Source organism: Heterodontus francisci, chromosome 6 (assembly GCF_036365525.1).
Source record: "Heterodontus francisci isolate sHetFra1 chromosome 6, sHetFra1.hap1, whole genome shotgun sequence".
In the NCBI taxonomy this organism is placed as follows: domain Eukaryota; kingdom Metazoa; phylum Chordata; class Chondrichthyes; order Heterodontiformes; family Heterodontidae; genus Heterodontus; species Heterodontus francisci.
In genome coordinates, this window is record NC_090376.1 from 47,208,493 (window position 1) to 47,220,403 (window position 11,911).

Consider the following 11,911-nt stretch of genomic DNA (forward strand, 5'->3'; position numbering starts at 1 on the left):
CTGGTCATGTTTTGCATCCAGAATGTTTACGCTTCTATGCAAGGAGACGACAACTGAACCACGATGAAAGGCAGAAGGTAGAAGAGTTGGTCAAGCTGCAGGCTGGGAACAAACAGCTGAAGGATTATATCAAGCGTTCATTCAATAAGACCGTGACCCTTAGTGACGTTAGAAATGTAAAATCCCGGCTCAAACAGGGGATGACAGCATGGATGCGCTGTGTGATACGCTGGAGAAGATTCAGCAGGACGGGGCTGCAGTACGGGTTGGCCTGCAGGGAAGCAGCATCCTCTATATTGCCTTCATGACACCAGCCATGAAGGTCCACATGCAGGCCTTTCCTGAACTGCTGTTCATGGACGGAAGTACCAAGTGATGGTGCAGGACAATGTTGGTAGAGGCAGGGCTGTGTTCTATGCCATGGTGAGGAATGAGACGGCTCAGATGCTGGACGAGATTGTGGGTGTTTTTGTCAATTTCATGGGATCCAGCGCCTGCCGCGTGAGATCAGACATTGTGGATAAAGACATCAATGCGATCAGAAAGCATCTCCCAGCTGCAACGGTTCTCCTCTGTCAGTTCCATGTGATGCAGAGCATGAGGAGGAAGATCAGCAGCTACCCATTGAATGGTGAACTGAGGGATCAGTTGTTTATGATCTGCAAGGAAATGGTTCATGCACCTTTGGAGGAGAAGCTCACAAGTTGTGTAGAAAGGATCGGACACCTCTACCCACCCCTGCAGGACTACCTGCTTACAAACTGGATTCCACAGAAGGAGATGTGGGCAGCATGTTCACGCAGTAAAGTCCTAACGTTTGGGAACAACACCAACAATCGCATTGAGTCAGAGAATGGCAAGATAAAGCACCTGCTCCACTCCTCCTCATCCATGAAGGAATGCATCTCAGCGCTGATCTTCCACAATAGTGTCCTGGATCGGGAGCGTGCCTATTACACATTCCTGCAGGGAGCCTCTTTCAAGCGCATCACAGAGGCACCAGCAGATCTACAACCATTTTACACGGGATTCACCAGTCATGCTGTGAAGCTGATGCATCAGGATCATAGCCACATTCAGCGAGTACATGTCAAGGAGCAGGATGAAGGCACAGTGACTGTGATTTCTGGTGCCAAACAGTACACACTGCAGATACATGATGGCCAGGCTACCTGCAGCTGCATCTTCTCCATTCAGACTTTGTTGCCCTGCAAACATGCTGTTGTTGTGCAGAGGCATCAGGGTCTGCCTTTGGACAGGCTTGCCCCCAACTGCCGCTGGCGTGCATCTCAGACACCAACGACGACAGGCATGGCTGCTGCCATCGTGATTACAGAGGAACAGCCAAGGCCCCTCAGCTACAATGAAAAATACCGCTTGCTTTCAGATCAATTGTACCAGCTTCAACAGGCCGTTCTGCAGAGTGGAACGGCATCATTCATGAGGAAACTGGACTGGCTGCGGCAACAGACTCTCCGCTGGCAGCAAGGACTGGCTGATGAGATGGAGCCATTTACTATGCCCAACAATTGCCCGGAAGCACCTTCGGATGGAGGTGGCCACGCGCTGGACATCAGTCACGTGCCACAATCCCTGGATCCTGAGCGTCTCACCCCCTGGTCTAATGATCTGATGGACCATACATACGCCTGCCTGTTCTAAGCTCCACTTCCCCCACCTGCGGTACCCTCTCCTTGCTGCTCAGTTACACAGTCACCTGTTCCTACACCCATCAGAGCAGTGCACGTGGACACGCAGCCACCTGTTCCTGCACCCATCTGAGCAATGCACATGGACTCACAGCCACCTGTTTCCCCATCCGCCTTTGAAACAACCATGCAGAGCCTTGTGAGACTCCGCAATTGCCAGCTGCTGCCTGTCAAGCAGAGAGGGCGTCCAAAGGGGTCAAGCACTTGGGGAACATTCAGCAAGAAGAGACTGAGCACTAAAAGAAACAAGCATGCCGTGTCCAGTGGTAGCAGAAATGTGAATGCTCTTGCTGCGAACACAACTGGTGAGGTGGGAGTGCAGCCACACCATTCTCCATCCTCAGTGTTGCTTTAAGGCAAAGGTAGGTAAGAGTAAAAGAAATGGAAGGTGATGCTGATAGTCGTAGGCAGGATTAAATGGGAATGGATGGGAAGACGCACGAGTAGCATAACCACTAGCAGGGAACTGCTGGGCTAAATGGCCAGCTTTATGTTCATAGTCCAAAAGAAATGTGCTTCTTTTCCAGCACCCTCACATTATTCATGTTTTCCTGAGAGCAGCATTGAACCATCACGAGATAGGGGCAGTAACATCATCCTGACTCCTACAGCTGAGGTGGGTACTAAGTGATTCATTGGCGGTGTTATCAGTACATGCCTTTACCGCAGAACACAAAGCATGCTCAACAGTAATTTCATTGGAGGGAGGGAAGCTCTGACACTGATGTTCTTTCCTTATTTCCTTTCATGTAAAACGTGCCCTTGAGAAAACAATCCTTGACACTTAAGGACGGCATTCAAGCAAAGGAGGCAGTGCAGGAGAGGACGCAAGGATGTGCTGATTCCTGCATCTGAGGTTGGTAATAAGTGCTTCATTGGCGACGTTATCAATTGGTGCCTTCACTGCAGAACTTAAAAAGGTGTGCACAACAGTAATTTCAGTGGATGGAGGGAGGCAAGCTCTGACTCTGATTTGCTTTATTTCTTTTCATGTAAAACATGCCGTCGAGAAAACAATCCTTGAGACTTAAGGTCAGCATTCAAGCAACGAAGGCAACTGGATCATGCTGCAGAGCTCGTCACGATGTGGAAAGGAACATTGCATTTTTGGATGAATTGGGAGTGCACATTGGGATGCGTTTGGGGAACATTCACCAAGAATAGACTAAGCTCAGACTCTTGTGACTTTGCCTTCTTCACATGGACAATACAGTAGTGGAATAGAGAGCCAAGCGTTCATTCACCACAAGGCTCTCCAGGAACAATCTCTTTAGCTGTGCATAGCAGAGACTCGGCCTGTCTGTCTAACGGGAATGCTGGAAACACAACACTCATGTATCCATGCACAGCAGTTTCTCGGATGCTTAATGAACTTAATAAAACTTCTCAATAATTAACCCCAGAATTGTTGAGGCTTTGTTTTGCATGCTATTTCCCCGACTTTGCAACTGCACTTCAGATATTAAACTGTGGTGGGGGGGTGGAGGTAGCGGGGGGTGGAGGTAGCGTTGGTTGAAGAGGGGGAGGTGAAGATGGAGAGGGGGGAGGGGTGGGGAGATTAGGGAGGGGTGGGGAGAGGGAGCATACAAAATGCAGGGACCAGACAGTTGCAATGCCTGAAGTACTGTGGAGAAGTAGGGGAGAAGCAACTGGATTGGGCATCCGCAGCTGGAGGGAACGGCTGAATGGAGAGGGCCATACAGAGCTGCGGGGAGCGAGTGTGCGAAGACCTTGGTGTCACCAGGTCCAGGGACTGGCCGGTAAGTCTTTTGCTGTTGTGTTTCTGGCGCATGCACAGAAAAAGGCACTCCTCTTCCATTCTGCTGCTTCCCCCCCCCCACTCCCCCACCCCCGCCCTCTCCCCTCACCCCCCTCCCCCCACCCCTCTCCCTCACCCCCTCTTTCCCCAGCCCTCCCTCTTTCCCCCACACTCCCTCCCTCTCTGTCCCCCCCCTTACCCCCCCTCCCTCCCTCTCTGTCCCCCCCCTTCCCCCCCCTCCCTCTCTGTCCCCCCCCCCCTCTCGCTCTTCCCCCCCCCCCTCCCTCTCGCTCTTCCCCCCCCCCCTCCCTCCCCCCTCCCTCTCGCTCTTCCCCCCCTCCCTCCCTCCCCCCCCTCCCTTCCCCCCCCTCCCTCTCGCTGTTCCCCCCCCCTCCCTCTCGCTGTTCCCCCCCCTCCCTCCCTCTCTTCCCCCCCCCCCTCCCTCTCGCTCTTCCCCTCCCCCCCCTCGCTCTTCCCCTCCCCCCCCTCGCTCTTCCCCTCCCCCCCCTCGCTCCCTCTCGCTCTTCCCCTCCCCCCTCCCTCCCTCTCGCTCTTCCCCCCCCACCCTCCCTCCCTCTCGCTCTTCCCCCCCCACCCTCCCTCCCGCTCTTCCCCCCCCCCCACCCACCCTCCCTCTCGCTCTTCCCCCCCCACCCTCCCTCCCTCTCGCTCTTCCCCCCCCACCCTCCCTCCCTCTCGCTCTTCCCCCCCCACCCTCCCTCCCTCTCGCTCTTCCCCCCCCCACCCTCCCTCCCTCTCTTTCTCCCCCCCCCCACCCCGACACCCTCAACGCTGCTCTCCCCGGCCCCTGCGCTGCTCTCCCACTCCGGCCATTGTATACTGCCACGTGTTCGTTAGGTTTCCTCTGTGTGATTCTTTGAGCAGCGCCATCTTTAGTCCTGGCAGCTGCTACAGTCGCAATCTGTGACGTTTTTGTGGCACATGCTGTATTTACGCATGTGCCAGAACAGCGCCACCTACCGTTCGCGTTGTCAACAAATGCGGTCTTTTCTTTTTGACTAGTGTTATCCAAGCTTCCCGAAACTTGCCAAACTTGTCTTTCTTCCTCACAGGAACATGCTGGTCCTGGATTCTAATCAGCTGACGTTTGAAAGACTCCCACATGTCAGATGTTGATTTACCCTCAAACAGCTGCCCCCAATCTAAATTCTTCAGTTCCTGCCTAATATTGTTATAATTAGCCTTCCCCCAATTTAGCACCTTCACCCGAGGACTACTCTTATCCTTATCCACAAGTACCTTTGAGTTTGGTCTGTGCTCGGAGGCTGTGGTTGCTCCACACACATTTGTAGAGTCTGCCGAATGTTCGGTTTGCTTTTGAAACCCTAATGTCCACTTCCTTGTCTATGGTGGCATCAAATGAGATGACGCTCCCCAAATAAGTAAAATTGCTTGATGGCATTCAGCTTTGTTCCCTCGATGACAATGCTTGGTGGTCTATATTCTTCTTGGGGTGCAGGACTTCAGTTTTCTTTAAACTGATTTTTAGTCCGAAGAGTTGTGCTGCCTCAGAAAAATGTGCTGTTATACGTTGCAGGTATGACTGACTGTGGGCCAGGAGAGCACAATCACCGGCAAAAAGAAGTTCACGGATGAGTTTTTCTTTTGTCTTTGTGTGAGCATGAAGACGCCAGAGGTTGAAAAGGCCTCAATCAGTCCATAAACGTACGTAAACTCCTTTAGGTCTTCTGTTGCCTGCTGCAGCATCATGCTGAATAGGGTGGGGGCCAGCACATATCCCTGCTTCATGCCATTGGAAATACAGAAGGGACTCGAGGGGTCGCAGCTTTGCTTTATTTGTCCTTAGTGATTTTCATGAAATTGCTTCACCATGGCCAGGAATCTGGGTGGGCATTCAAGTTTTTCAAGGATTTTCCAAAGTCCACTCAGTGCTGAATACCTTGGTGAGGTGTACGAAAGTGACGTACAGGCCTTTGTTTGGCTCACGACATTTTTCTTGTAATTGTCCGAGTGCAAATACCATGTCTTTGGTGCCTCTGTTTGCTCTCTGGGAGGTTTTCTTCCACAATGGTAGGCACAAGCCTGTTCAGAAGTATTCTGGCCAGGATCTTCCCAGCAACAGAGAGGAGGGTGATCCCACAGTAGTTGGAGCAGTCTGATTTTTCTCCTTTGTTTGTGATATACATAAATGATTTGGAGGAAAATATAGGTGGTCTGATTAGCAAGTTTGCAGACGACACTAAGATTGGTGGAGTAGCAGATAGTGAAGGGGAATGTCAGAGAATACAGCAGAATATAGATAGATTGGAGAGTTGGGCAGAGAAATGGCAGATGGAGTTCAATCCGGGCAAATGCGAGGTGATGCATTTTGGAAGATCCAATTCAAGAGTGAACTAAACAATAAATGGAAAAGTCCTGGGGAAAATTGATGTACAGAGAGATTTGGGTGTTCAGGTCCATTGTTCCCTGAAGGTGGCAACGCAGGTCAATAGAGTGGTCAAGAAGGCATACGGCATGCTTTCCTTCATCGGACGGGGTATTGAGTAAAAGGGTTGGCAGGTCATGTTACAGTTGTATAAGACTTTGGTTCGGCCACATTTGGAATACTGCCTGCAGTTTTGGTCGCCACATTACCAAAAGGATGTGGATGCTTTGGAGAGAGTGCAGAGGAGGTTCACCAGGATGTTGCCTGGTATGGAGGGCGCTAGCTATGAAGAGAGGTTGAGTAGATTAGGATTATTTTAATTAGAAAGACGGAGGTTGAGGAGGGACCTGATTGAGGTGTACAAAATCATGAGAGGTATAGACAGGGTGGATAGCAAGAGGCTTTTTCCCCAGAGTGGGGGATTCAATTACAAGGGGTCACAAGTTCAAAGTGAGAGGGGAAAAGTTTAGGGGGGATATGCGTGGAAAGTTCTTTACGCAGAGGGTGGTGGGTGCCTGGAACGTGTTGCCAGCGGAGGTGGTAGACGCGGGCACGATAGCGTCTTTTAAGATGTATCTAGACAGATACATGAATGGGCAGGAAGCAAAGAGATACAGACCCTTAGAAAATAGGCGACATGTTTAGATAGAGGATCTGGATCGGCGCAGGCTTGGAGGGCCGAAGGGCCTGTTCCAGTGCTGTAATTTTCTTTGTTCTTTGTTCTACAAGGTGATGATAATGGCATCATGAAGAATCCTGCCCCGTTCCCAGAAGGCCATGAAAAACTCATGAAGCTTAGTGTATTGGACAGGACCACCGTGCTTCAAGGCTTCGGGTGGAACTCCATTGGCTTTGTTGTTCTTCATCTGGTTGATGGCGGTCAGTTTCCTCCAGAGTTGGGCTCTCATCCAATTCTTCTTTGGCAGGCCGTTGTTGGATGCGATGGATAGCAGTATCATGCACTGTGCACTTGGCGCTGACCAGCGATCCAGGACTGACTCCTTGTCAAGAGTGTAGGGTCTTGCCATTGGCGCTCCTCAGGGGGTTTTGAGAAGCGTGGATGAAGCGGGAGATGTGACTGCGTTGCAAGATACTCAAAAGCTCACGTCCGATGTGTTGGCGACCCCTGATCTAATCGATCACAGATTTAAAATTATTAATTGATTTGACATCTACTTATTTTTGTGGAAGAATATTCCACACTTCTATCACCCTTTGCATAAAGTAGTGTTTCCTAACCTCTTTCCTGAATGGTGTGGCTCTGATTTTATTATGGACTTTTTCCTAGACAAACTTTTTCCACTGGTGACAGCATCTATTAATTTTTTTCAAAATCCTAAAAACCTCAATCAGATCACCCCTTAACCCTCTTTATTTCAGGGAATACAAGATTAGTTTATCCCTTCGAAGGTGCAGTACCCAGAACTGTACACAGTACTCCAGATGTGCTTTAATGAGGGCTTTTGTATAGCTGTTGCAAAACATTCTCTCCTTTATTGTCTAGCCCTCTAGTTATAAAGACTAAAGATGAATTAGCCTTTTTGATTTTTTTTGTACCCGACTACTACATTTTAGTGATCGTGTACATGGACAGCTAAGTCTCTTAGACCTCCACTGCTTCTAGCTTGTTACCATTTAAGTCACACTTGGATCCACTTTTTTGGTCAAAATTGGGTGCCCTCACACTTGTGTTGAAATCCAACTGCCACAGTTTTGCCCACTCCCAATCTAGCAATATCTCTTTGTAATTTAATGTTCCTGTCTATGCTACTTACTATACCAATCTTTGTCATTGGCAAAGACTTGAATATATGGTTCTCTTGCCTTATTGATGTCATTGCTAAATATAGTGAATACTTGAGGCCCCAACACAGATCCTTGTGGAACACCACTATTCACATCCTTCTAATTTGAATAATAAATGCTGGCCTAGCCAGCGACGCCCACATGCCATCCACGAATTTTAAAAAAACAGCCATTATCCCTAGTCTGTCTTCTGCTGCCTAACCAGGTCAATGATTTGCCTTCAATTCCACAAGCTTTAAATTTTATCTAACAGTGTCTTACGTTTTTGATAAGCCTTCTGGAAGTCCATATAAACTACATCCATACACATTCCCCTGTCTACTAATTGAGTTAATTCCTCAAAAAATTCAATTAGGTCTGTTAGAATTGACTTACATTTTACAAATTTATAAGCAAAATATGGCGGATGCTGGAAATCTGAAATAAAAACCAGTTTTAGTAAAAGGTCATTGACCTGAAACAATAATTCTATTTCTCTCTCCACAGATGCTGGCTGACCTGTTGAATATTTCATGCATTTTCTGTTTTTACTTTTACAAATCCACATTAGTTCGCTCAAATCAATTCAAATTTCTCTCTAAGTGCTTAGCCACTCTGTCCTCTGTTATAGATTCCAATAACATTCTCACAACAGATAATACAGGTCTATAATTTCCAGATTGCTCACTCTCATCCTTCTTAAATAATGGGGTTAACTTTTGCAATTTCTCAATCTAAAAGAAGCAATTAATGAATCGCAAGAGCTTTGAAAATTGATATAACTTGCATTTTAAAAGCAACATTAAATGAAGACACTTCACAGAGGCATAGGAAAAACAGACACTGAGCCAAAGAGGAAAGATTAAGTGGCATAGCCAAAAGCTTAGTCGAAGTAGCAAGTTTTAAGGAGCATCTTAAAAGGAGGAGAGGAAGGTGGAGAGGTTTAAGGAGACTGAACTGTTGCAATGCTCTCCCATCTTCTATTTTCAATAAACCCGAGCTCATCCAAAACTCTGCTACCCACATCCTAACCCGCGCCAAGTCTCACTCACCCATCACCTTTATGTCCGCTGACCGATACTGGCTCCTGGACCAACAACATCTTGATTTTAAAATTCTCATCCTCGAGTTCAAATCCCTTCAATAGCCTCACCCCTCCCTACCTCTATAATTTCCTCCTGCCCTACAACCCTCTAAGAACTCTGCGATCCTCCAATGCTGGCCTCTTGTGCATCCTGCCCACTCCGCCCCATCATTGGTGGCCATACCTTCAGCCCTAAGTTCTGCAATTTCCTGCCTAATCCGCTCCAGCAATCCTTCCCGCTTAAAACCTACCTCCTTAACCAACTTTAGTCACCCATCCGAATAGCTCCTTCTTTGTCTCAGTGTCAATTTTGGTCAGACTACACTGCTGGGTATTTTCCTATGATAAAGTGCTATATAAATGCAAGTTGTTATTGTTGTAAAAAATATAGACTGTACATATAAATTTGAAGAAATGCGATGTCTGTTTTCAAAGAAATACAATGAAATTCCCAAACAAGAAATTTTTTAAAACATGTATATAATCATCAATGCCTGATCCTGCTTGTGCATTCACATTTGCTTCTTATACATCTTTTCTTTGATGTTTATTATACTGGGATCATGTGATTAAATGAGTTAGCAAAGCAAAATGTCACTAAGGAAACAGCTGAGATATCTGCAGAAATGTTGAAAATACACAGCGGGGTAACCAGCACCAGTAAGACACCACTTGGTACACATTATAATTTCGCTTTTATCTTTACAGAGGCTAATTGGCTAGCTGTTTTTATTTTAGGATGCCAACATTTGTAGTTTTTTTTTCTTACTTAACTGTGGTAGGGGCTAAGGGGTCCAGTGTTTCATTGACTTTAAAATGGAATTGGGAAGAATAAAATTTTTGGAAATGCAAAAAAGCCACAACAAATTTAATTGACAAATCAATATATTTAAAATGTTATATTTTCTCCATCTGCGTCCCCCCATTAGAAAGATTTGGTTCAATTTAATGCGAAGGAGCATGTCCGGTGTATTATTTCACAATATCTACAAAGGCACAAGTCAGGAATGTGATAGAATACCACAATACCACTTACCTGGATGAGTGCAGCTCTAACAGCAGACAAGAAGCTTGACACCATCCAAGACAAAGCAGTCCATTTGATCGGCACTTTATCCACTACCTTCAACATTCACTCCTTTCACCACTGGTGCAGTGGCAGCAGTGTGTACCATATACAAGACACACTGGGGAAGTGGTGGCATAGTGGTAATCCAGAGCCCAGGCTAATGCTCTGGGGACATAGGTTCAAATCCCACCACGGCAGATGACGGAATTTGAATTTAATTAGCAAATCTTGAATTTATAAAAAGCTAGTCTAATGATGACCAAGAAACCATTGTCAATTGTTGTAAAAACCCATCTGGTTCACTAATGTACTTTAGGGAAGGAAATCTGCCGTCCTTACCTGGTCTGCCTACATGTGACTCCAGACCCACAGCAATGTTGACTCTTTAAATACCCTCTGAAATAGCCTAGCAAGCCACTCAGTTCAAGGGCAATTAGGAATGGGCAACAAATGATGGAAAACGCTCACATTCCGTGGAATTAAAAAAAATCCAACATTTCAAATAAAAGCAAAACGATCAGTAAGTGGTGAGATAAGATTTTAAAACCGACCATCAATACCTAACGTTTTGGAATAAGTCGTGGTTTTTATTACCCTGTCAAATGCACACCTTAATTAGTTACGCAGATAACACATGTTAGCTCACAACCCCGACCCGCCAGTTCCCCAGCACAATAAAGAACGGAAGGAGCTCCAGGTTAAAATGCAACAGACAAAGGCCTGCAACAGATGTGAGGCGCGCACTGGATCCCGCGATCTGGTACCTGGAAGCTCCAAGGGTGAAGCCGCTGGTGTTACCGGCTGCAGTACCGAACCCAAATCCTGTTGTCATTCTGTATGTATTGACGAACTATAGCTGATGTGTGGCCTTGATTATCCCCTCGCCGGACAGTGCCGCCTTCTCCCGGCACGAAAGCCACAGGCCTCACTCCCACAGAAAGAGAATAAAATCCAACAACCGCTTAAAAGTCAAAATATGTACAAACTACCAACAAGCTAGAACCTATCATCAAATTAACACAAAGTAATCGGCCACACAAGTCACCACTCGTTCCTTCTAACTGAATCATTGATTCAGGTGATTTCCAGCAGCTCAGCGGAAGTTGATCGTACAGCTGCGGCATGTCGGGATACTGGAGGACATTGCGTGATTGGAGTTCGGAGGATTGACGCGTGGGGCAGGGTATAATGGAGGGCATTGAGAGGGGTTGGAGGACTGTGGGGTTGCTGGGGACCAAATGTGAGGGATGAGATAAACAGGGGATGGAGAAATAAAACCAGAAGCTGCTGGAAATACTCAGCAGGTATGGCAGCATCCGTGGCGAGAGAAACGTTTCGGTTCAATGACTTGTTCTCGATCCTTCACCAGTGGGAACTGTTTTTACCTATCTACTCTGTCCAAACCCCTCATAATTTTGTATACCTCTATTAAATCTCCTCTCAACCTTCTCCAAGGAAAACAATCCCAACTTCTTCAATCTATCCATGTAGCTAAAGTCCCTCATCCTTTGTGCTGTGATGGAACATAACACAACCAACCTACCTTTCCCCACTCTGTAACCTGTTTTTGTATGTGCAAACCTCTAGTTTGTGAGTGAAGGTTAGCGCATACTTTATTATTAGTATTAGTTTGGTTTAGGTACAATAAAGTTAACCTCTTTGTTAACTCAAGAAAACTAGTCCGATTGGTTCTTGTTATGATCATAGCAAGTAAGTAATCAAACATCTACTAAATTGGCCAGTACATCCACTTTAAGAAAGAATCAAACCTGTTGTGGTCAAACAAGGAGAGGGAAAAGAGGGAAGCCCTTTGACCCTTCCTCACTTCTTTTTCCAAAATATACTTTATTCATAAAAATCTGTAAAAAAAAAATACATTACCAAACAGTTTCAAACATCACCAAGTCAAAAAATACAAACAGTGCAAAGGCGGTCTGTTTCCTTCGATACAACCATGAGTTGCCTCACAACCCTTCCATTTCATTGTCGTGCCAGATACATTTTTACATTCTACTGCAGACAAAATTTTCCCGATACAGTTCGAGGGGTTTCCCATGGATCCAGCCCCTCAGTTCAGTTTGACCCTTCCTCACTTAAC

At 46.7% G+C, this 11,911-nt stretch overlaps 1 protein-coding gene across 6 annotated transcripts in view; it reads right to left on the reverse strand.

The window, feature by feature from the left end:
- Positions 1-10,923, reverse strand: part of nup58 (nucleoporin 58) — a 114,547-nt gene extending 103,624 nt beyond the window's left edge. For 5 of the 6 annotated variants that reach the window (XM_068033607.1, XM_068033609.1, XM_068033604.1 and 2 more), the window contains exons 1-2: positions 10,578-10,923; positions 4,729-7,006 (exon numbers count right to left, since the gene is read on the reverse strand). In XM_068033607.1, the coding sequence (XP_067889708.1) occupies positions 4,729-4,775 (47 nt within the window). In that variant the 5' untranslated portion in view covers positions 4,776-7,006; positions 10,578-10,923. The remainder of the gene's footprint in view (positions 1-4,728; positions 7,007-10,577) is intronic. The other variant, XM_068033608.1, reaches the window with a different exon arrangement.
- Between the last annotated feature and the right edge of the window lie 988 nt (positions 10,924-11,911).